The sequence below is a fragment of the Poecile atricapillus genome, chromosome 1 (assembly GCF_030490865.1).
Source record: "Poecile atricapillus isolate bPoeAtr1 chromosome 1, bPoeAtr1.hap1, whole genome shotgun sequence".
In the NCBI taxonomy this organism is placed as follows: Eukaryota; Metazoa; Chordata; class Aves; order Passeriformes; family Paridae; genus Poecile; species Poecile atricapillus.
In genome coordinates this window covers 3,966,024-3,989,417 of record NC_081249.1, presented here as the reverse complement: position 1 = coordinate 3,989,417, position 23,394 = coordinate 3,966,024, and the positions used below count along the sequence as shown (strand labels likewise).

Here is a 23,394-nt window from a genome sequence, read left to right as displayed (position 1 = left end):
GGAGCTGCTGCCCTGTCCAGAGCTGATGAGGAGGAAGAGCCACCTGAGCTGCTTGCTCCAGACAAGGTAAAGGTAGCAGCTCCTTCTGCTGTCAGTGAGGTGGTGCTGTCAGCAGGGACACAGAGCTCAGAGTGTTCCCTACAACACCACGGCCTCCAGCCCATCTTCAGCATGCCAGGATCAGAACATCCCCGAGGAGATAATGATCCTGGAAACGATAGAGGCCTACAAACTGAGGCAGAAGGTGGAGGAAGAGTACGACATCCAACAATGGATGGCTGTGGAAGGAGCACAGGCCAGCTCTCCTGGCCATTTGGCCATGTAGGTGGCAGCAGCAGGAGCTCTCCTGTCCCAGGCTGTCCCACAGAGTCCGAGCCGACAGGTGCTGCCCTGTCTAGATCTGCTGAGGAGGAAGAGGTGCCTGAGCCTCTTACTCCAGAGCAGGTAAAGGAAGCAGCTCCTTCTGTTGTCAGTGAGGAGCTGCCATCAGGAGGGACACAGAGCCCCCACAGTGTTGTGGAGGCCCAAGGGCCTGTGATTAAAAAACCCATACCCCAATTTTGGAAAGGAAGCAATAAATAGCCCCTCCTGAGGTGGGGTGAGAGGCCTCTCTCCCACAGGTCTTTGCAGCTATATGTTAATGTCCTGTTAAGCTGATTCCTGCACTGGTTTATCAAGTTGATGTCACCCCAGTTCAGCCCCCATAACCTTGTATGGTTAATCCCTAGAATCTTCTCTCTTCTCTTGATCCCCATTGGCCTGGGTTTTCCACTCGTGTTTTCCTGTTGGTTGTTCCTGTCCCTAACCCCACATCTGCACTGTTTTCCCCTGTTCCCACTGGACTCTGATCCGCCCCCTCTTGCTTACATATAACCCTGGATCCTCCACCCACTTTTGTTCTTGTCCCTGGACCCCCTTCAAGGCAATAAAGCTTTTGGATATCCAAACAAGGACCCGTCTCATATTCCATTGTCAGCTTTTAGCAGTGAGCTCCAGATGGGAACACACAGGCAGCCTCAGGGACCTGGTCATAGCACATTGCTACACAGTGTCCCTCCAACACCCCGAGCAGCAGCCAGTCTTCACCATGCCAGGATCAGAACATCACCGAGGCATTCCTGATCCAGGGATTGATGGACTTCCATCACATGAGGCAGAAGCTGGAAGAGTATGTCTTCCAACAACAGATGACTGTAGAAGAAACATAGCCCAGCTCTCCCAGCCCCATGGATGTGGAGGTCACAGCAGAGGCAGCACCTGCCCTGCCTAGCACCTCTCCTGCCTCACAGACTCCCACAGACCGGGGAGATCCTGAGCCAGGTGCTGTAGGAGATCCAGGCACTGAAACAGCAGCTGAAAGAAGTCTATGCCCTCCAGCAGTGGTTGGCTGTAAAGGCAGAATCAGTAGTCACAGCCAAAATGGAAAAGAGCTCAGTTCCTGCCTTGCACAGCCCCCCCGGCTGGGAGCCAGGGCCCCCAGAGAGCAGCTGGCTGCCCCTAGGAAATGTCCCTCCTGCTTCATGTGGGCGCTGCGGGCACCACAGAGGCTGTTCCAGTGTCCCTGCCTGAGGCCACTTCCAGAGGAATAAAAAAAGGAGGCAAAGAAGATGAAGATGGTGATGAAGAAGGCAATGAAGATGATTGCCTCAGTTTTGAAACAAATTTAAGAGAGGACGCTCCACAAAGAATAGTCTCCTCCAAAGGGTTTCTACTGTCCCCCTCCACAAACAGAAAATGAATACCAATGGAGGGAAGTGAAAAAAAAACAAAGCCAACAGTTAATTAACAACAGAATACTCACAGAACTCTCCCCCCTGCCCTACAAAGAACCAAAAACTCCTGGAGAATGGGGCAAGCATTGAAGAAATCCCTTTTCCTGACACGGGGTGTGAGATGGAGCCATCTTTCACGCCAAGTGAAGTGGAGATTCCCTGGATGAGTTCCAGGGAGCAGGAGGCACAGCCCTGGTGGCTCTCTGGCACTGACCTCCTGTCCAGGGCAGTCCAAGCAGATCGTCTGGAGTCTCTTGCTGTGCTTTCTCTGCCCAGCTCAGCTCCCCGAGGCTTGGGGCTGGAACAGGACGGCCCCACTCCTGCCGGTCCCACTCCTCTGGTGCTGGAGCAGTGGCTGTTCAGTTCAGCTCAAGGAGCTGAAAGAAAGATCGCTGCTGCAGCTCCTTCAGCCCAGGGAAGGGAAAAGCTTTTTACGGGCTAAAAAACCAAGCAAGCCCAGCCAAACCGAACCGTGCAGCACACGGAACATCTGGGCAGTGAGGCTTGGAAAATGCTCACCCAAAGAGCCCAAAGCTCCCCCTTCCCACACACCCGGCCCTGGGCCTGGAAGATGCAACAATTATTTCTTGGGCATAAAGCAGAGGCTTCTGGAACAGACTTTCAGCATAAACCACTCCAAGACAGTGGCAAAGAAGAAAAAGACAGGACGAAGACGACGAAGAAGACAATGAAAATGAAGATGACAGAGAAGACAAAGAATGAAAAAGATGAAGATGATGACAAAGCAGATGAAGAAGAATAATTTTAAAATACATATAAGAAGAGTAATAAGAATTTTAAAATAGAGGAAGAGTAATAGGGATAAGAATTTAAAAATACATAGGAGAAGTAATAGGAGTAAGAAGAATTTAGAAACACATGGAAGAAACAGAGAAGAATAGTTAGAATAGCGAAGAAGAGTAGTTAGAACAAGGAGAATAAAAAAAAGAAGAAGAATTTTAAAAATGAAAAATTTAATTAAGAAGTAAAACCAGCAAATTTATTTTTATTACGTATTGTATATTTATATTACAGTCTATGATATAAAAACATGAATATACAACATGTTGTAATTATGATACATTATAATTTCCCAAAAAATAACTGAAGAAAGACAGAACTGTTCCAATTACTGATGAATTTGTGTATTTTCTAATGAAGTTTGTAAGACACAAGAAAAGAGTCTCCAGATTTGCTGTCCTGTCTCTCAGAGGTCCCCGTGTGTTTTGACGCTGGGTGCCAGTGAGTCCCCTGTGAGCAGGGAGTGCTGAGCCCCAGCGGCAGCGGGAGAGTTCCCGGCAGGGCAGGGCTGGCCCTGCTCTCTGCAGGCAAACGAAGGGCGCCCGTTGAGGCCGGCTGAGAGAGAAGTGTGCTGGGAGCCTTTGCAGCAGGGCTGGAGAGAGAAGTGTGATGGGAAGACTTTGCAGCAGGGCTGAGAGAGAAGTGTGATGGGAAGTCTTTGCAGCAGGGCTGGGCAGCGGTGCCAGCCAAGCCAGCCCGCCCCATGGCCAAGGAGCCAAGGGCTGGGTTAGGAAGGCCACGCGAGTGGCTGAGGAGCAGCGGCTGCTCCTTCCCAGCCTTGCTGTGGCTGTAAAGGTGCTGCAAAGGCTCTTCTCACCATTGTCACTTGTGTTTTGCACACTAAACCTCCACCAGAAGGACCTTGCATCTGCCCCTGTGGCTAAAGCTGTGCACCCTCTACTCCCCTGTCCCTGCCCAGGGCCTGCTCAGCAGAAAGCAGCTGTGGAGTCACTTCTGGAGTCTGTACAACTTCTACACTGACAGAACGGCTGGGGCTGGCAGGGACCTTAAAGCTCGTGTAGTTCCAGCTGATTATCTCCTTCTCTGTCTCCCTGTCTCTGACACGTTTCCTCTTTCTTTCTCTCTCCATACCTCACACTTCTTGTGCAATCAAACCCATGCTGTTGAATAAAATCCCTCTGTTGATGTCCTATGGTCTCATTTGCCTCTTAATCAGGGCAAAGGCATCTCTCCCTCATCGCATTGTGACACATGTGCAGGGACACCTTCCACTATCCCAGGTGGCTCCAGCCCCAGTGTCCAACCTGGCCTGGGACACTTGAGTGATGGGGTGGCCGCAGTCTCTCTCTGGGCACACTGTGTCAGAGCTTCCCCTCCCTCACAGAGAAGAATCACTTCCTGAAGAAAAACCTCTCAGAGTTCTGTCCCTGGAGCCAGGCTGGGTGTGTTCCTCACCGGTCCTGCCTGCCTTGAGCATCCTTGTGCAAGGAATGCCTCAGCTCTGCTCCAGCACGAGCAGCTCTGTGCTGCTCCTGACAGATCCTTGCTGGAGCAGCTGCTCAGGGTTTTGGTGCCCCCAAAGACCCCAAATGAGCACACAGGCAGTGCTGGCCCAGCCCTGCAGCCCTGGGGCTGTGCTGCTCCTGCTGGGCAGCCCCTCAGGGCTCCGTGCTCAGCAGCCGTGCCTGGAGCCCACTGTTGGCACCTCCAGCCTCGGGGCTCCTCCAGGGCAGGAGGTTTCTGCAGGATTAGTTTTTCCTTCTTCTGGGGTAACTTTCACAGAATTACAGAATCGCTGAGGTTGGAAAAGCCCTCCCAGTCCATGGAGTCCTTGTCAGAGGCCTTCCTTGGACACGTCCAGGGATGGGTACTCCAAACATCTTTGGGCAGCCCCCACCTGCACTGAGATCAACCTCTGTCCTCCAGCATCCTTTGTCCTGAAGTGTTGGGTAGATAGAATTAGAAAGGAAATATAAATATGAGTCCTTAGCCAGAAAGGCTAAGGAAGAAATACAAATGAAAACATGTTACCGCTGAAGATGAATAGATCACATGGACACAGGTCGAGGTGTGGTGAAGAGAAGAGAGAGTTTATTTTTCCCCCCAGGATTTATAGGCTCCTGACCACAGCCAGGGATTGGGTGGTCAGGATAACACTTTCTCACTGCACTGGCTATGAGAGATGCCCATCACAAGACGTGTAACAGAAAGAATGTACACATATCTATGTTTACAGTTACTGTCCTGGGAAAGTCTTTAGAAAACCATGTCAGCAAGCTCAGAAGCTGAGTTTTCAGGGCGACACTTCCAATGCTTAACCATCCTTTCCATGAAGAAATTCCTGCTGATATCCAACTTGACCTTCCTCTGGCACAGGTTGAGGCTGTGTCCTCTCATCCTGTCACTTGTTGGCCAGGAAAACAGGCCAGTCACCACCTGTCTGCACCCTCCTGTCAGGGAGCTGTGGAGAGTGATGAGGTCTCCCCTGAGCCATTCCTGTTTATTAACTCCCTTCCCTCCCTTTCTTTTTGACAAAACCAACTTTTTCACTGAGTGAAGATCCCTTTGGGGCAGCAACTCCCATTTTTGTGCAGTTGTTCCAATGTCTCAATGGTAAAAAAAATCACAAAAACTGGGGAATCTTTGCTGCTCTCACCACCTCCTCAAAGAGTAGCTATTTCTGTGGATTTGCTGATGACCCCAGAGCTAAGATCTCATTGTTCTCAGCAGCACCTTTGGAGCAGTCAGGAGTGCTGTCAAATAAGGGATCACTGGATTTGCTTGGAGCAAAATGTGTTTTCTGGATTAACACAGCGACAGCATGAAACAGTGTAACTTCGTGCTTGTATTATCCGCATGAATACCACCATTTATTTGTCTGTTTCTACTGATATTTCTTATCAAACAGACTCTTGGGATTCTGTCCAGAGAACCAGAGACGTTTCCCCGCAGCTAAACCAAGCCACCATCATTGACCTGCACCCGTCCTCCACGTACAACATCCGCATGTACGCCAAGAACCGCATCGGCAAAAGCGAGGCCAGCAACGAGCTCACCATCACCACTGATGAAGCAGGTATGCCCTGGCTTTGAAACCTCTAAATTTTCTGGGAATTATCTCTCTTTGATGACAGGAATTGTTGCATGAAATGCTGTTTATGTGGCTGCAGCTGTATCAAAAGGAATACTGAGTTATTCCCATAGAACATTGTGACTTTTGCAACTTCATTGTGCAGGGCTGTAATTAAAGCTGTTCAGTGGCATCTAGTGGCCAAAGAAGACATTGTGCTCCAGATTTTCAGCTTGAGATCTTGGAATAACACACCTGTATCTACAGTGAGGCTACTCAATCAGCAATATCCTGTTTTTAGCAGTGGTGCTTACCCTGTGGGTATCGTGGCTTTTCATACATGTTTATATACTAGTGTAGGTAAATAATTTAAATTTCTCCCTTTTGAGATTAACTCTTCATTTGAATATTCCCTCACTCAACCCAACTTTCATTTGATTATTCCCTCACTCAACCCACCCACCATTTATTTTTCTGGCCTCTGTTTGTCTCTTGGCTTTCACTTGTTAATGTCATCCCCCTGATCTTTGTTCTGTTGTACTACAGAATCACAGAATCATTTAAGTTGGACAAGACCTCCAAGATCATCAAGTCTGACCTTTATTTTTACCTTTAACCTTTTATTCTTCTGCATCAGCCCCAGGAGTACTGTGTGGGCATTTTCCCTCTGGTGGCTGGAGCCATTCTCATGTACATGGAATTTCTGCCTTTCTTTACCTTATGATAAGTCAGCACTGCTCCCTTCCTGGGAGTTTAGAGACAACAGCATGGTGACAGTGTCCTGGCAGTGAAAACTCCCCTTCTCTTTCATGATTCACATCTGTCTTGGATTTGAACACCCAGAGACTGATTTTTAGTTCAGCTCCTTTGAACAACTGTGTAATTCCCACTTATTTTCTCTGTGATTTTCCTACAATAAAAACACATTCCTTGTCAGGACAACATGGTTTTCATTCTGAGGGACTTTCTGAGTAGGAACAGGACACAAGAGCTCACAGTGGAAAGCAGAATAAGCTGGAGACAGTGTAAGCTGCATTTCTTTTATCATCATTCCAACAGAAGGAAAGCATGCAGTGAACAGATTTAAGAGTGAATAGTTTGTTTGAAAAATACTTATTTTTTTATCAGAAATTTTCTCTTCCTTTATGCAAAAAAAAAAGTGAAATCACTAGTGAAAACAGACTATGCATTCTTCCAGCCAGAGTCATCTATAACCCAAAAATGCCCATCCTTCCTTGTGCAAAATAGAGAGCTGGGTCTTGGATCAGCTCTTTCATGCTCCCTTATTCACCCATGCTTGGAATGTTTTTTACTTGCCAAGTTTTTCCTGACTGGTAATTAAGTTGTCAGGATCAGCAGCTGCCCTTGGAATAAAAAAATACAGCTTCCCCATGAGCAGGGTGGAACGTTAACATCACATTTTATTCAGTTCTTTGTAACCAGGTTTCAGAATAAATGATCCTTTTGTTGCTGTCTTTTGAGGAGCTGTTTGTTGGTAGAAAAAGACCAGCAGTGTGGAACTGTATTCAAAAGTCACTGATCTACCTAGGGAAGGACTGGGAGAGAGGAGGTCAGGCTTAGGCAGTTTGTGATGTTTTTCTCCTGGGTTTTTATTTCAGGGGATGCACAAAGTATAGGAATATAATTTTTTTGATCACTGTTTACTTCTGTTCTCTCCTTTTACAGCAGGCAGTAGAAAACAGCATGGGTGCAGGGGCTGAGAGAGAAGGTAATGAGCAGGGAGCAAAATAAAGGTCCAAGAAACACAAGATAAAAACCAAGCAACTTGGAAAGGGGGGGAGGGCACAGATTCTGTGTTACATATTGCAAAGAAATATCTCTATTATAAAGAAACCTGTAAAAGGTCTCTGTGGCAAAAAGATAGGTAAGGATGGAATGATTTCAAAGCTTGCAGACCATATCCTTCTTTCCATACAACCCCAATTAGCTCATGTGTTGGAAAATTGATGCCAGTACACACTTGCACTAATGCCTGTCAGAAAAAAAGAAGCATTATGGCCATTGCTAATACTGAAATCAATAGAGGAAATGGGGATTATCTGGGTTTTCTTTATGTCCTTGCCACAAACTCTGTATGACATTAAGTATGTAAAACAAATGACTTCTTATTTAACATCTCCATATGGTGTGTTGGGAGCACCTAAGTATTCAGGTCTGTGAAAAAAAATTGTGGTTTTTTTTTGAGGAAAAGTCAGGATTTTTAGGGGCACATTTTAAACCCCATTTTTAGGATCAAATGCTTTGCTCAAATTCCACTACCTTATAATGTACCCCGGAGAAGTGTCATTCATTTTTGTCAACAGGGGGACAGAATCAAGGTCAGGCTTCAAAAAAATCATAGAGATCTCATTTTTGCCAGTGGGCTGTATCCTCTTCTCCTTCCTTTGTATTAATGCAAGGAGAATGGAAATAAAGTTCTTTCAAGCTTTGGAAATTTCCCATATGAAGGACAGTCAGGAATGGCAGAGAATAGGGCATTTTAATAACTTAAACATATTATAGGCTGTATTCTGTGTCTCTGCTTTCATCAGTTAAAGCAAAATGTTCTGGTTCCTTTCACCACAGCTGTCATTTATTGCTGCTCCACCTCTAACAGCCCCATCTCACCCTTTTTATTGCTTTCCTTCCTTTGTCCTGCTATTAAACCTAATTTAATACCTTTTACCGAGGCCGTATTCTGCATCAAGGGAACCCTCTGCAGCAGCTCAAGATGGCTCCATCCCTCTCCTCAGATCTTTCCTTTGCACTGATTTACCTCGCTGAGCAAGCAATTTACTGCACATCTCTCTGTTCAATCCCAGCTGATCCTGATCTGCTTTGTAGCTGCCCAGCTGATGAGGAGGTTCCTTTTTTTTCATTCACATTTAAAGCCTCCTGCACAGCTTTGGCACCGTGTTGATGGTCCATGAAACTTTCCCTGGCTCGGGCAGGAGCTGAAAGAAGGTTTTCCCATCTACCTGTTATTTTTTGTCTGATTTCCAGGCTGGAACTCTTACTGGGGAGGGGGTGAGTGTAAAGTGTGCAGGATTTTGTGTAAAATAGCTGATATTGGACTGAATGTGCTCAGTTTCCAGTGAACAAAGGGGATCCCGCTGGAAAACTTGCAACAGGTTGAAAGCTGGATTAGGAGCTCCTGGCTCACTTGCTTTAAATGGGTTCTGCTGCGTTTCTGTCTGGATTAGGAGCTTCTGCCTCACCTGCTTTAAATGAACTCTGCTGCTTTTCTATCACCAACAGGGAACTCCTGAGAATTCCTCTTGCGCTATCTCCAGACATGCAGAAACAGCACTGTGAGAGTATCTCTAGCCAAGAAAACCACTAGCATCCATTTTATTGTATTCATTAGATTTACCAGCTTGGTGTGGTTTGGCACATGTTATGTTTTGCTGTTGGCCAGAGATGACACCTGAATGCAGAAGATTCCTGTCCCTGCTTTTATTTGGTGAAGCTTTCCATGTGTCACTGACTCCAACCTCTGTGGTTGGTTACTGAGGTGTAAAGGTGGTGACATTTTATGTGAAATGCAGAATTCCCTGGGCTATGAGGGATGCATTTGATGCATTTTCCTTCTTTTTCCAGCCCCTGATGGTCCACCTCAGGATGTGCAGCTTGAGCCTATATCTTCACAGAGCATCAGAGTCACCTGGAAGGTAAATACTCACACCTCCATGGACAAGATAGGCTCTGTCAGTATTTGCATGCTTTCAGGGGAATATTAAAACAACTGTGCCATGGTTATTTTATTTAGGAGAGACATTGCAGATGTCTTTGCCAACAAATCTTAAAATATTTGCCATTGAAGGGAGCATCCTGCAAAGAAAATAAAGTAGCAGCTGCTTGCATTTCCTTCTTTTTTTCTGATTTCAGATATAAGGCCTCATGTTTAGGAAATGAACACTCATAAAATTTCACCATGGTTCTTCTCAAAACTTCCCTAGAAGCCATTGGAACCAGTGGGATCTTTTTCCCATTGCAGTAGACTTTGGGACAGATTTTTGCTGCAAAGAGAGAGCATTATGAGTGTCTCAGTATAGGCCATGAGGACTGATAAAGAGTAATTATTACAAAAATATCATCAGTTGGTATAATTAAAAAATCTGGCATGTCATGTGACTCAACTTTTCTAGGTTTTTCCCAGTATTTTTACAGTGACAGAAATTTTTAAATGCCTCGCTATGATACCAGAGGTACTTAAACCATGTTTTAAATGGTTTTGTGATATACACTGCTTGTATATTGTGTTGATAATTCCATATATTTACAATTCTGAAATATGGAATATTAAGAGCCAAAGTGGTATAATAATGATTAATCTCTATATAATTACTCCTGCAAATGTGAGTGATGTGGCTTTTGTCCTATTATATGGATTATTCAGAAAGGTGGGAGCAGTGAGGTTCTACCTATTAACTAAATAAATACAGGTGATTGGTTATTTATTGCATAATAATGAATATATTGTAGGTTTAAACCTGTTCTTTAAAAGGTAGGTTCAGAACCTCTTCTGCACAGGTCACAAAAAATACAGTGCTGATTCTTGGATCTTGTCCACATCTTAAATTGATATAAGTCTTGCTTTTCATTGAATGGTTTCCAAAACAAAAAGCTGTGTGGTCAGAGATTTGCCTGGAGTGAAACACAACAATGTACTTGGAGAAGGCATGGATTTAAATCCAACACAGTCAATAGAGCAATGGAAGTAGTTTTTGAAGCCATGCAAGAGTGTACAGTTGTTCTCAACAACTGAAATAAATTCTTAATAGTTTTTTTTTTCTTTTTTTAAACCACTTAAGAACTGTGACTATCTGATCAAGTCAACTATAATCTTCAAGCTTTTATGCCCAAACTTATTTTTATGGATTTATAGGTAGGCAGATCGAAAGGCTTTGTTTGCTTTTTCAGAAAGTTCACTTTGGGGGATGTTTTTAAAAGCAGCAAGAGGAGATGGGCACCACTGGCTCATTGCTGGAGTTTATATCTGCTGTTTGTGAAGTTTTGCCATTAAATTTTATAGATGCAGATGTGAACAGGCAGCTACAGGACAAACAGAATTCCCATACCTACATTTCAATAACTGCCTAAAATACAGTTCAGTTTGTATTTCAAGGACACTTCAAGTACAGCTGAGAGTGTCCTGGGCTCTGGGTGTTGTCTGATATTGAAGGATATCAAATGAAGGTTGTGTTTTCAGGATCATGTTTGGAATTTGATTGGAGAATTCTTGTCAAGCAAAGTTCAGTATCTAATATAACAAGACATTCACAGAAATGAGTTATATATTGAATACATGCTTCATTAGCCTGGTCTCATGAGCTGAAGGGAGAGATGGATTTTCACCATTTGGAATGAGCTTAAGGTGAAGTCACTGGGCAGGGTTAGAGCTTGTGTAGTCCTACCTTTACTGGAAGAGTTATTTCCTGAATTACAGTTTGTAAGCTGATTAAACAAAACTTCTCTTCCCTATTAAGAAGTCCCAAACCAGGAGTGAGCCACTTGCTTCCCTTGATTTATTGCAGTTTTCTCCAGGTTAGAGCAGTTTTGGTTCATTACTAAAAAAGGAACTTTAAGATGGTCCCACAGACATAATCCAGTTTTGGTTCCGTGCTGAATCCTAACTTTGGGGTAGATTCCTATGATGATGTGCAGAATCATTGAGGGTTTAATAAAATGTAATTAAGAATAAAGAAATACCTCATGAGATCAATCCTACGTTGTCATGGAAGCCAAAAAACAAGAAAAGAACCTGACTTTGGTAATTTTAATTTTGGAGGCATGTGGAGCTGTAGCCATGAAAGGCTATGATGACATTGAACAAACAGGATTGTGGTGAAAACCATGGTTATATTTAAAGATGGTAACCTTTATTAAAATACAGTGTCAATAACAGCAAAAGGAGCAGGGAATAACACATTGATTATCTTTCATCTTGTATTAAATCCCATTTCTGCAGCTTGCTTTGGCTGTAAATCTTCATTTAAAGTTTTGTCTGAGCCCACTCTTAGAAAATCCCAGTTAAGCAAAGTTGTATTGGTCTGTGATTTGTTTAATCCAGTATCTGTGTGTCCATGTAGGACATTTGGTTTCAGACTGAGCTGTTAAATAAAAATCACTACATTTTGGTAGTTTAAACTGGTGCGGACATAGTGGGAATTAAATTGGAATTTTCATTTAGAGAAAAGCATGAAAATATTCTTTTTTTGTGTAGTACTTTACATCAGGTAAGTGAAGCCATTAAATTTAGACATGGGGAATATTCCTTTTTATCTTTATTCCTATTTGCACACACAAAACTATGGATGTCATACTTTACAAAAGTCATTGATACCTTGTTTTACAAATATTGAATGTTGTGAGAAAAGCAGGTCATGGACTGAAACTTACTTTTTCATAATGTTCTGTGGCTACTGACAAGGTTTACAATATTTTTACCCAAGAACACTAAGTTGTTTCACTCAATTTTCTACCAAAAATGTGTCTATACTCCAGAAGAAATATTTATCAAATGAGTTGTGTGCAAAAAATCAACTCAAAATGCAATATTCAGGTCATAGTAACAAGGAACTTAGGAATTGTTGTGAAGAAGAACATTCTAATGTTTTGTCCTGAAGTGACTTGTTTTATATTGTTTCAAAAGGGGAAGTAAAACGTTAACATTTTATTTAAAGAAAGAAATCCTTTAACTTAAAACAATTATGAAGAAGTTCATAAAAATTTCAAAGTTTGTCATTTTATTCCAATTCAAAATGAGAAAGTATAATTGTAGAATTCCCAGTGAAGAGTCTGTTGTGGCTGCTTTGTTCAAACTGTTTGTCTGGAAGTCAATTTGTCGTCAATCAGGATGAGCAGAGGGATGGAGCAGCTCTGCTGGCAGGAAAGGCTGGCACAGCTGCCATTGTTCAGCCTGGCCAGGAGAAGCTTTGGGCTGAGCTCAGGGTGGCCTTGCAGGGCCTGAAGGAGCCCCAGGAAAGCTGGAGAGAGACAATTGCCAAGGGCTGCAGGAATTGCCAGGAGCCAGGGAATGGCTGCCAGTGGCAGAGGGCAGGGCTGGTGTCACAGTGAGAGTGGCCGTGACAAATCTTTGGGTCCCCTGACTTCAGGTGAACACAGCGTGAAATAAGAAAAAAGGAGCAGGAATGATGGTGTGCCCAAAAAGAAAATTACTTTACTGAGAAATAAAAATAGGGACTAAGCCCAGAAACCAAACACAGCATAGGGACCAGCTCCAAAGAGCAGAAATGAGGGAGTAGTAAAAATATATAATTTTGGGTGTGGAACTTTCTAGAAACAATACTACATATGGAACACAAGTAACCAATAGGGGTGTAGAACTTGGATTAATTAACATAACAGGTCCAAAAGGCTCTTGGGAGGCGATTTTGGGTTTATCCTGATTTCTGAATGTTTCCCAGGGCTTGAAGGTTAGGCTTGGTGTGCCAAGGATGTAGTCTGACACATCCTGTGGTATAGTCAAGCTGGCTGTGGCTGGCTGCTCCTGGAAGTGTCCAAGGCCAGGCTGGATGTTTGGGCTTGGGGCAGCCTGGGACAGTGGAAAGTGTTCCTCCCACACCAGGGGGTGGAACTGGATGAGCTTTATGGTCCCTTCTAACCCAAGCCTTTTGGTCAATGTATCTGAACTCTAACAAACAGCAAAAATCTGACCTTAGTTTCTATCCAGCTTAAAAGTTCCTCCTTCTGCAAACATTCAAAGATCAGAAAGCCATGGAATTGTCCAGAATAGGTAACACACTTACAAAGGGCTTTGATAATAAAATGGCCTATATGTTTGTAAAGCAATTGAGGAGTTTTTGACCAAAAAACCAAGAGAAATATTCAAACAGGAAACATTTATACTCTGAGATTCCCAAAACACAGTCCTTATCCCTGCTGTGTGACTTACAAGGATCTCAAGATCTGAATCTGCTAATTCGATCAGCTACATCTGATCAAAGTAATACAATGGGAATTGAAATGATATCATCACTTCAAGTTCTGTGTCCATTTCTCAGGCAAGAGAGAGGAAAAAAACATCTGAAGAGATTATTCAATCAGTCAGTTGCATACAGTGACAGACATTTTAAATTTGAGAGGGGACTGGCTTTTGCAGAGCAATGGTTTTGATGGTAGTGAATGAAAGACAAATCTCACCCTGGATTTATTACCTCCAGTGGACAATAAACTCCCCAAATCAGGCAGGTCCTGTTGCAGAAATGAGTGTTTTTCTTGAGAATCTGTAACTCAGGAGATTTAATGGGATATAGAAGCAACAGAAGCTGCTGCCTCTGCCAGTCCAACCCATTGCTGATAAATTGTGTCACAAAAACCTTTTTTTGTGGGGCACTGGAACAGATGAGCTTGTGAGCATCTGTTGGGAGTTTGAAAGAGGTTTGGAGGATTGGAAAGAGATTTTTGCTCCTGGATTATAAACTGTGTCCTAAAACACGTATACTAATTGCACCTTGTATAGATAGAAAATCAGGCAGGAGCATTATCATATATGGAAATCAGTCCAATACTATTTAAATTGAATTTTTATAGGTATTGCTGTCAATAACAGGCTTTTTCCCTGAGCTGAAAGTCTCTGCTTTGCACTAGATCACATTTTACATTGCAGAGCACACAAATGATTTCCACTAGTCAGGAGCAGGGAATCTTGCACTGTGACTGAGAAATGTGGCACATAATTATGGCCAACCATTTTGTGCCATCCCTATCCCAGAATCCCAGATATATTATAGCTATTCAGTATGCAAATCCCTGCTTTCCAAATCACTGTTGCCTTCAGCAGTCATTATCTAATCATCTTTCTACACTACACACAGAATGAACAGAAGCATATTTCAAAGCACAGAATAAAATTTTCCTAATGCACAAGAGTGAATAAACTCCTGTGGCTGCCTTGCACTGATCAATAAATGCCTTCCTAAAGGTTCAGTGAATGGTGGGGGCTCCTGGCAAAAATAATTAGTAGTGAATGGTGGAATGCAAATATACCCTTACCAACCCAGCTTGGATTGATTCACCTGAAAAGAGAACAGCACATAAATTCAAATTCATGAGTGTGGCATTATTGGATTTTTCTGTGCATGAACCATTTAAAGGTCTTTCAGCACAAATTTGAAAAAAACACACTTAAAATTTATATGATTGAAAAAAGTTGCTGTTTCATGTGAAGGAAGTGTTTTTTAATTGTTGCCTAGAAAAAGACTTGCGTTCAATAGGGAAAAAGAGAAGTTAAACTCGGTTTTTTTTTCAAAAATTTCAAGGGGAACAACTTGACTTCAGATGTGTGCACTTAATGTGTAACTTTCCATTTTCTGTTTAGGCTCCAAAGAAGCATTTGCAGAATGGAATTATCCGTGGGTACCAGATCGGTTATCGGGAGTACAGCGCGGGGGGAAATTTCCAGTTCAACATCATCAGCATCGACACCACCGGCGACAGCGAGGTTTATACACTGAATAACCTGAAAAAATTCACCCAGTATGGCATGGTGGTACAGGCCTGTAACCGGGCTGGGATCGGACCTTCTTCTCAGGAAATCATCACCACAACTCTTGAGGATGGTGGGTCCTTGGCAAACAGCTCTCATGGGACATATCATGAATGTTATCGTTATTTGATGTCTTTTTATCTTGTTGCATGCCTTGTTTGATTAGTGATGATTAAAGTAGGGATGTTAAAAGACCAGGTGTAGGAGAAGATCCTGCTCAATGAGCTTGCCTGATTTTTATTTCAAGAGTGAATTTATTTTACCTGGTAAATAACAATGACCCTACTAATGTGATGTATTCTGCTATGAATGATATTGACTGAGACTAAAACTTTCATTAAGAAGCCAAATGTTCTGGTGTTCACATATTTTCAACTTTTGTGGTCTCATCGTTGCTCCAGAGTGATCTCATTGTAGTTTTGAGAAGTGAAACTCTGGAAGGTGAAGCATTATTGTATTTTCTGATGGATTTCTACTGTTTTCAAATGAATCTACTGTTTAACCAGAACTCTTGTACTGCACTGTTTTGTCAGTCTTAAGAGAGATGTGTGCTTTTTCAAGGATATCCAGTGACAGAAAAATCATTGCTATTTCAGGCAAAATTCACCCTGTCTAATCCAAGGAACAATATAGATTTTTTTTTTTAATTTTTTTTTTTTTTCAAACTGCATACAAAGTACTTCTCAGACAATGAGAGGGAGTCCTCTAGTGGAGAAAGAGAATGATACCATATCCAAAAAAATGAGTTCAGTATTTCAGAGGAGTATAACAGCAAATAATAATCCCAAAGGCCATGCAAGTCAGATTTTCAGCTAGTGTAAATCAACATCAGTGTCCTGAAACCAGTGCCAGCTTGGAATCTGACCTTTACATGGACAAAATGGAATATCACACAGATAAAATCCTCAAGAGACAGAGATTTTGAGGCAGGCTATTTGTGAAAGACTGACAGCTTTATTTTAACTCTAAATGTTTCTAGGCCTAGCTTGCTACAAAGGCAGTGTTCTCACACAGGCATTTATTTTATATTTTAATAAATGGGATTTTTTTCCCTTCAGAATCCAGCATGCTTACTTTTCTTGGAAGTTTTTTTTGGTTGTCACTCAATTTTGGGTCCCTCTTAGAATTAAAGATACCAAGAGCTTTAAAAAGCAATGCCAGTTACTAATACTTCTGTATTGCTTTGACAATAGATACCCAACAGAAAATGCCTTAGATTTATTTTTTCCCAGTTTTTTAAACATCAGGGAAAATATATTATGATCATTTTTTCATATGTTTTTTAAAGATGTGCCCATTTTTTTTGTGCCTCCTTCAAATTTAAGGGAACATTAGAATTGTCCAGAAAGATGCAGATTTGGCTGCAAACTTTAACAAATATATTTAAATTGCTTACAGAATGTTCTGCACATTTCAGTGTCAGAACACACTTCTATTTCAAAAGAAGTTACAGAAAGCCTATTAAAAGACAAGTCAGCAAATAGGGAAACACGACATCAAAAGTCATTCCAGGGAAAATAGCTGCACTTGCAGAAACATGTGGATTGTAGCAAGAATAAAGGATTTACATTGTTAAAATGTGTAATGGTAATTAAATATTGAGTTGTTTTCATTGTGTTAAAATGGTGAATATCTTATTCCAGTGCCCAGTTGCCCTCCAGGGAATGTGCAAGCCACTGCCACGTCCCCAGAAACCATCTCCATCTCCTGGTCAACGCTGGCAAAGGAAACCCTGAACGGGATCCTGCAGGGATTCAGGGTTATCTACTGGGCCAACCTCTTGGATGGAGGTGAGAGACACCAATCTATCCACCATCAAAAAGCTCTATGTGGCCTTCATCTCATTCTCTCTGTGCTGTGAAAACATTTTGCTCTCTTTTCTTTGTGGTTTAGAGAAAACTTGGTCTACCTGTGAGGGAGCAATTTTTCCTAGAGCTTGAACAGAGCAGCAAAGCTGCCTGGAGGAACCTCAGGGAAAGCTCCCACCATGGGTTTGAAACACTCCACAGGCTTCCCGTGGTACCCAACATGACCTGAGCAAATTTCACCTCAGTTACAGAGTCCAGAATGTTTATTTTTTAAAAAATGGTGACAAGGATCTAGAACAAACCAAGCCAAACCTGCTTTTCACTATACTTTGGTTGGTTATCTCCTTGCCTACTCGATATTCCATTTATTTTTTGATAGGATGTGTTGCCTCTCTGTAGCTGAGAGCAAAAGAAGGAAATGTCTCTGGGAAAAGGTTGTTATTTCCATGCCAGCTTCTTCTGTTGTGTTCTGTACTCTTAGCATAATTCCTGGGGAAACAGGCTCCAGAGCAGAGACTGAGTGAAAGGATCAAAGGGGAACTGTGATGCTTTACTAATCTGCAATTTATTGCGTGATGATAATTCCATGTGTGGCCCTTTCTTGTAAATTAAAAAAATTAGTAGGTTTGAGATGCACATGACTTTATTCCTGCTTGCCCTGTGGGTTTTTCACAGCTGTCTCCCTTCTTTTGCTTTCATCCACCAGAACCACAGTTCACTCTAACCTGCAATTGTGCTAATTCTGGCCTCTGTTAGTGTGGAAAGGGGAATTTGGAGTGGAAATGTGACCCAGAGGCCCACTGTCCCTGCTGGTAATGGTAGACTCAAAAATATTTGGTAATCAACCACCAATTCCTTTAAAAATAAAGATTAAAAAATGTATGAGAAGCATACAGAAAAAAAAAAAAAAAGTATATATGTAGGGCATAAAATTAAATGTTTACAGTGATGCCTGTAGTTTTGGATCAGATCCTGTGTGGATATTATCCCATCTAAGCTCCTGTGTGATGTCTCACAACATGATGAAAAAAGATGATGTTCATGCCATGCTTAAAACTGGATTTTCTTTATTTATTCAACTTTATTTGCTGCCCTAAATATGTTTCAAGCTTTTTTGCCATATGGGTTGTATTTCTTAGCTTGCTGCAATAAAAAAAAAAAAAAAAGATTCATATGAAGTGCATCATCTTTCTGCAAGTAAATCGGATTTTACTGTGTTTAAATCTATTGTTAGCCAGTATTGCTGCTATCAAGTGCTTTGCAGCAGCACTTGCTGCATATTTTAAAATAAAGGGGAGTTTTTCTTCATTTTCCTTATGAGAAATGGTCTTTCTCATAACCAGAAAATCTTTATGAAGATAACTGACATTCTCATTTTATTCCCTTAGGGGATGTTTCACAATAATCTCTTCTTGTTATCTGTTCCTTAGGAAAAATCTCATTACTTGTAGAATTTCTTCAATTCTCTTCATCATATTTTTTAAAAAATGGCAACCAAAAAAAAAAAAAAACAGTTTAAAAATGAAAAGCTGGTCTGCTTCAAGTGGTAAGAGGTCAGGACATGAATGAATTCATTTTAATTCATTATAATTCGTTGTTGTTGTGTAATAATGGAGCATTACTTGTCTGGGACACGCAAGATTTCCACAGCAGGTATCAACACCTGGAAGAGGAGTGAACTTGGCAATAAGTCCACTTTTATTTTATTTTATTTTTTTTTTTATTTTTTTATTCTCTATTATTCTCTATTATTCTCTATTATTCTCTATTATTCTCTATTATTCTCTATTATTCTCTATTATTCTCTATTATTCTCTATTATTCTCTATTATTCTCTATTATTCTCTATTATTCTCTATTATTCTCTATTATTCTCTATTATTCTCTATTATTCTCTATTATTCTCTATTATTCTCTATTATTCTCTATTATTCTCTATTATTCTCTATTCTCTTTTTTTATTCTAGACTCCTTTTTTATTCTATTCTCTTTTTATTCTATTTTCTCTTTTTATTCTATTCTCTCTTTTTATTCTATTCTCTCTTTTTATTCTATTCTCTCTTTTTATTCTATTCCCTCTTTTTATTCTATTCCCTCTTTTTATTCTATTCCCTCTTTTTATTCTATTCCCTCTTTTTATTCTATTCCCTCTTTTTATTCTATTCCCTCTTTTTATTCTATTCCCTCTTTTTATTCTATTCCCTCTTTTTATTCTATTCCCTCTTTTTATTCTATTCCCTCTTTTTATTCTATTCCCTCTTTTTATTCTATTCCCTCTTTTTATTCTATTCCCTCTTTTTATTCTATTCCCTCTTTTTATTCTATTCCCTCTTTTCCTCTATTTTATTAGAGTCTATTTTATTTTATTCTATTTATTTTTTAGAGCTGGGAGAGATAAAGAATGTCACTACTACCCAGCCATCCCTGGAGCTGGATGGCCTGGAGAAATACACCAACTACAGCATCCAGGTGTTGGCTTTTACCCGGGCTGGGGATGGAGTGAGGAGCGAGCAGATTTTCACCCGCACTAAAGAGGATGGTAAGGAGTGACAGCACATTCCATTCCCACTTCCAGGAAATGTTTGTTTGTCTCAGGCAAATATTGTACCCAGGCATGCAGGGATAGAAAACCCTGGATCCCAGCCCAGGGAGCAGCTGGAGCTGCTGGAGAGAGCCCAGAGGAGGCTCCAGGATGAGCAGAGGGATGGAGCAGCTCTGCTGGCAGGAAAGGCTGGCACAGCTGCCATTGTTCAGCCTGGCCAGGAGAAGCTTTGGGCTGAGCTCAGGGTGGCCTTGCAGGGCCTGAAGGAGCCCCAGGAAAGCTGGAGAGAGACAATTGCCAAGGGCTGCAGGAATTGCCAGGAGCCAGGGAATGGCTGCCAGTGGCAGAGGGCAGGGCTGGATCTTGGGATCTTGGGCAGGAATTGTTCCCTGGCAGGGTGGGCAGGGGCTGGGATGGAATTGCCAGAGCAGCTGGGGCTGCCCCTGGATCCCTGGCAGTGCCCAAGGCCAGGCTGGACATTGGGAGCTCCTGGGACAGTGGGAGGTGTCCCTGCCATGGCTGGGGTGGCACTGGATGAGATTCAAGGTCCCTTCCAATCCAAACCATTCTGGTAATCTATGAAAATGGGGAAAGGAGATGAGATTGTTCTGGGACTATCTTAGATCCTACAAAGAATATTATTTTCTATATATATTTGTATATATAGATATATCTTCCAAATACCTCTTCCCTCAAAAGCAAAATAAAGAACAAAAATGTCTCACCTTTGTTCTTAGACCGAAGCTTGGAAAATTCAGTTCCTAATGCTGGAAGTTTAAGAACTTTTAATCATGCACAGACATACGAGATTCCATAATCACTTTATTGTAATTGTAACTATTATAATCACTTCAGGTCACCTCAGTAGGATGCCATGCACTGATCTATTTCTGAAGCACTAAAATTCCAAATTCAGGGGAGGTTTTGTCCCTAACCTTTTTTAATGCTTTGAAAATGCTATGAGATGTACAAATATATTTTTGGCTCCCCCTAAACGCTTTTGAAAAACTGGATCAAGAATTTTTGTGGTACAGATAAAAATGCCCACAGTCCTGTTCAATGAAGTTACTTGAATACTGCTTAATTTGTAAATTCTCCTATGAGTTCTACAATATGTTTTCAAGGAGATTAGTCAATAGATTTTTCTTATTTATCCACTTTATTGGTCACTTGTAAATATATGAATATATTTGCCAAATTTTTTTTTTGTAATGAGATTTACAAAAGTGACAAGAGAGCAGGTTCAGTAAATTAACGGACTTGATGAATTTTCAGTGCTTTTTTGCCAATAAAAAAATTACATGGTGAAAGTTATTAATTTTTGAAGTTATTAATTTTATTAATTAATTTTAATTAATTATTAATATTAATTATTAATTAATTTTTCCAATTAATTATTAAGGGACTCATTCTGAAATTTACATGCTTTGTCAGATCACCTGGCCCCAGCTGTAACTGTGTCCAGAGGATTCAGTAAATGAAAATTGCTCAGCTCTAGACTTGTGTGTCTCAAACAGTGAATGTTCTGATCTCAGCCTCATGTCCTTTACAGTTATTTTGGAGCACCCAGGTCCTTAATCAGATGCTCTTGGGACACCCAGTGCTTGGAAGTAGATGGATTTATTTCAATGAAAAAATCTAAGGTGTAAAATCTAAAATGTAACAGAACTGTAAAATACATGCTGCATTTTCAAGTTAATTTTTTTCAAGTTGATCCCAGCATAGCAAACCTTCCCTGAATTCTCTCTGAACACAAAGGCTCTCAGCCCTCAGCCTTGGGAGTGGGATTTGAGCCACCAGGAGCCAGGAGTAATGTCCCACACTGCTCCAGGAGCTTGGAGACAGGCTGGTCCTGGGGACATCTGCTTCATGTCACAATCCTCAAACATTCCTTATCTTCCCTTCTCTCCTCTCTCCTCCCTTCTCTCCTCTCTCCTCCCTTCTCTCCTCTCTCCTCCCTTCTCTCCTCTCTCCTCCCTTCTCTCCTCTCTCCTCCCTTCTCTCCTCTCTCCTCCCTTCTCTCCTCTCTCCTCCCTTCTCTCCTCTCTCCTCCCTTCTCTCCTCTCTCCTCCCTTCTCTCCTCTCTCCTCCCTTCTCTCCTCTTTCCTCCCTTCTCTCCTCTCTCCTCCCTTCTCTCCTCTCTCCTCCCTCCTCCCCTTAGCCCATCTTTTCCTCATTTGCTCATCCCAGTTGTTGCTGGTGGCTCTTTTGCTGTCTCCATCCCTGGGATCAGACATGCCCTGATGAGGGGAGCACATCAGACTGTGTTTGGCAGTGCAAACACTCTTCTCTCACCGTTAATCCTCCTGGCAGCCCAGCAGTAACTCACCCTAAGGCAGCCTGACGAAACTTTCCAGAGATTTTCTGATGCCTCACACTGGTTCCTTTAATTAAATCTTTTGTCCAGAGAACTAAATGGAAAGGTGTTCCAGAAAATACAATGATTTCATGTTCAGCTTCAGCGTCACAACTTTTTATTAAGGGCAGGAAAGATTTGGAGTGGAATATACAGAGACCTGCAGAAGCCAAACCCAAAATCCTGGATCTAAGCATCCTGAAGGGTGTGGAAGTTAAAGAGGAAAAAAGCATTCACACTGCCAAACTCCATGCACCAAACAGGTGCCTCATTCCTCAGAAGAACAGATATTTCCACTGTAATTTTCTAAGGAAAAGTGTTCAGTAGAGGATTATTCAGTAGGACTAATTCCAGTGCACCTAAAAGATCCTGCCCTGAAGTGAGTTTAAGCACTTCTTGGCATGGGAAATAAATTAATTGGAATCCTAACAGAGCTTAGAAGTGGAAACCTTCTATCTCTTCTCTCAGACCTTCTCTGGATAAAATTATGACACAAGCTATTCCACCCTCCTCTCATAAAATCTGGAAGTCTGGGATATTTTTAAGTGGCTGCCAAGCCCTCCATGTCATTATTGCTATAAGGCCATATCACCTCATTAATTCCTTTCTCTTTTTTTCATTTATTTTTTACATGAGAGGAAACTTTTCTTTGTAAATGCAATGGTGCAGCATTTTCCACTGCTGCTGGAAAAGCCAGTCATGGCCTCCTGTGACTTCTCTGTTGGTGTTCAGCTAAAGACATCAGCCCAAAATTTCTTCTGCAGTCTTGAAATCTCCAATGGGGCAAAATAAGGGTTACTCAGGGAGTGAAGCACTCATCCTGGATGGAAATGAGTTGATGCTTTTGATTTCTTGTAATGTTTGATACTGATTTTAGACACCAGAGGTCAGACACTGCTGCTGAGCAGCAAAGGAAATGGGAACAACTCGAGCAAATAATTGGAAATGAGCTTTCAAGAAATGAGCTTCCCTTTCAATGTGATCATATTTATGGGTTTTATCTAGCATTCCCCACCTCCCCTTTTCTGAAAGCTTACTTCAGAAAAAGATGCTGCTCCTTTTGGAATTCCTCCTGGTAGAAAAACAAGCCAAGAAGAAATGTCCAATTTTTAAAAATACATTCTGGTTTTGTCCCTTACTTTTTCCATTTTACAGATTCTAATAAGCTGCTCATCCTCTTCACCTGGAGATTTGATTTAATAAACCATTAAAAATTAAAGCAGCTCTTCCAATTCTTTTCCCTGCTGTGATCAAAATGCAGTTTGAAAAGCTTCTCAAGTTGGAGCAAGAGGGAGCGTGTGTGACAAATTCCCTCTCTGCTCATGTGCTGCAAGTGCAATGTGAGGAAACTATGGCTGAAACAATGAATTTGCTGTCTGAACAAGCCTGAAACATGACACAGCACCTTGGCTGGCAGCAGTGCCCCAACCTTGAGCAGACCCTGGGAAGACACAGACCCCAGAGCCCCCATCCCAGGGAAGCTTCCTGCAGCTGGGAATTTGTTCTGGGTGTCTGTCAGAGGTGACATCTGGGCTGCCTGTCACACAGGAGGATGCACATTTCTCTCTTGTGT

General features: G+C 41.9%; 1 protein-coding gene across 1 annotated transcript in view; it reads left to right on the top strand.

Moving 5' to 3' along the window:
* DSCAM (DS cell adhesion molecule) overlaps positions 1–23,394 on the top strand; it is a 441,606-nt gene that overhangs the window by 340,039 nt on the left and 78,173 nt on the right. The window contains exons 15-19 of the mRNA XM_058834121.1: positions 5,443–5,610; positions 9,205–9,275; positions 14,948–15,188; positions 16,759–16,905; positions 19,307–19,462. Of these exons, the coding sequence (XP_058690104.1) occupies positions 5,443–5,610; positions 9,205–9,275; positions 14,948–15,188; positions 16,759–16,905; positions 19,307–19,462 (783 nt within the window). The remainder of the gene's footprint in view (positions 1–5,442; positions 5,611–9,204; positions 9,276–14,947; positions 15,189–16,758; positions 16,906–19,306; positions 19,463–23,394) is intronic.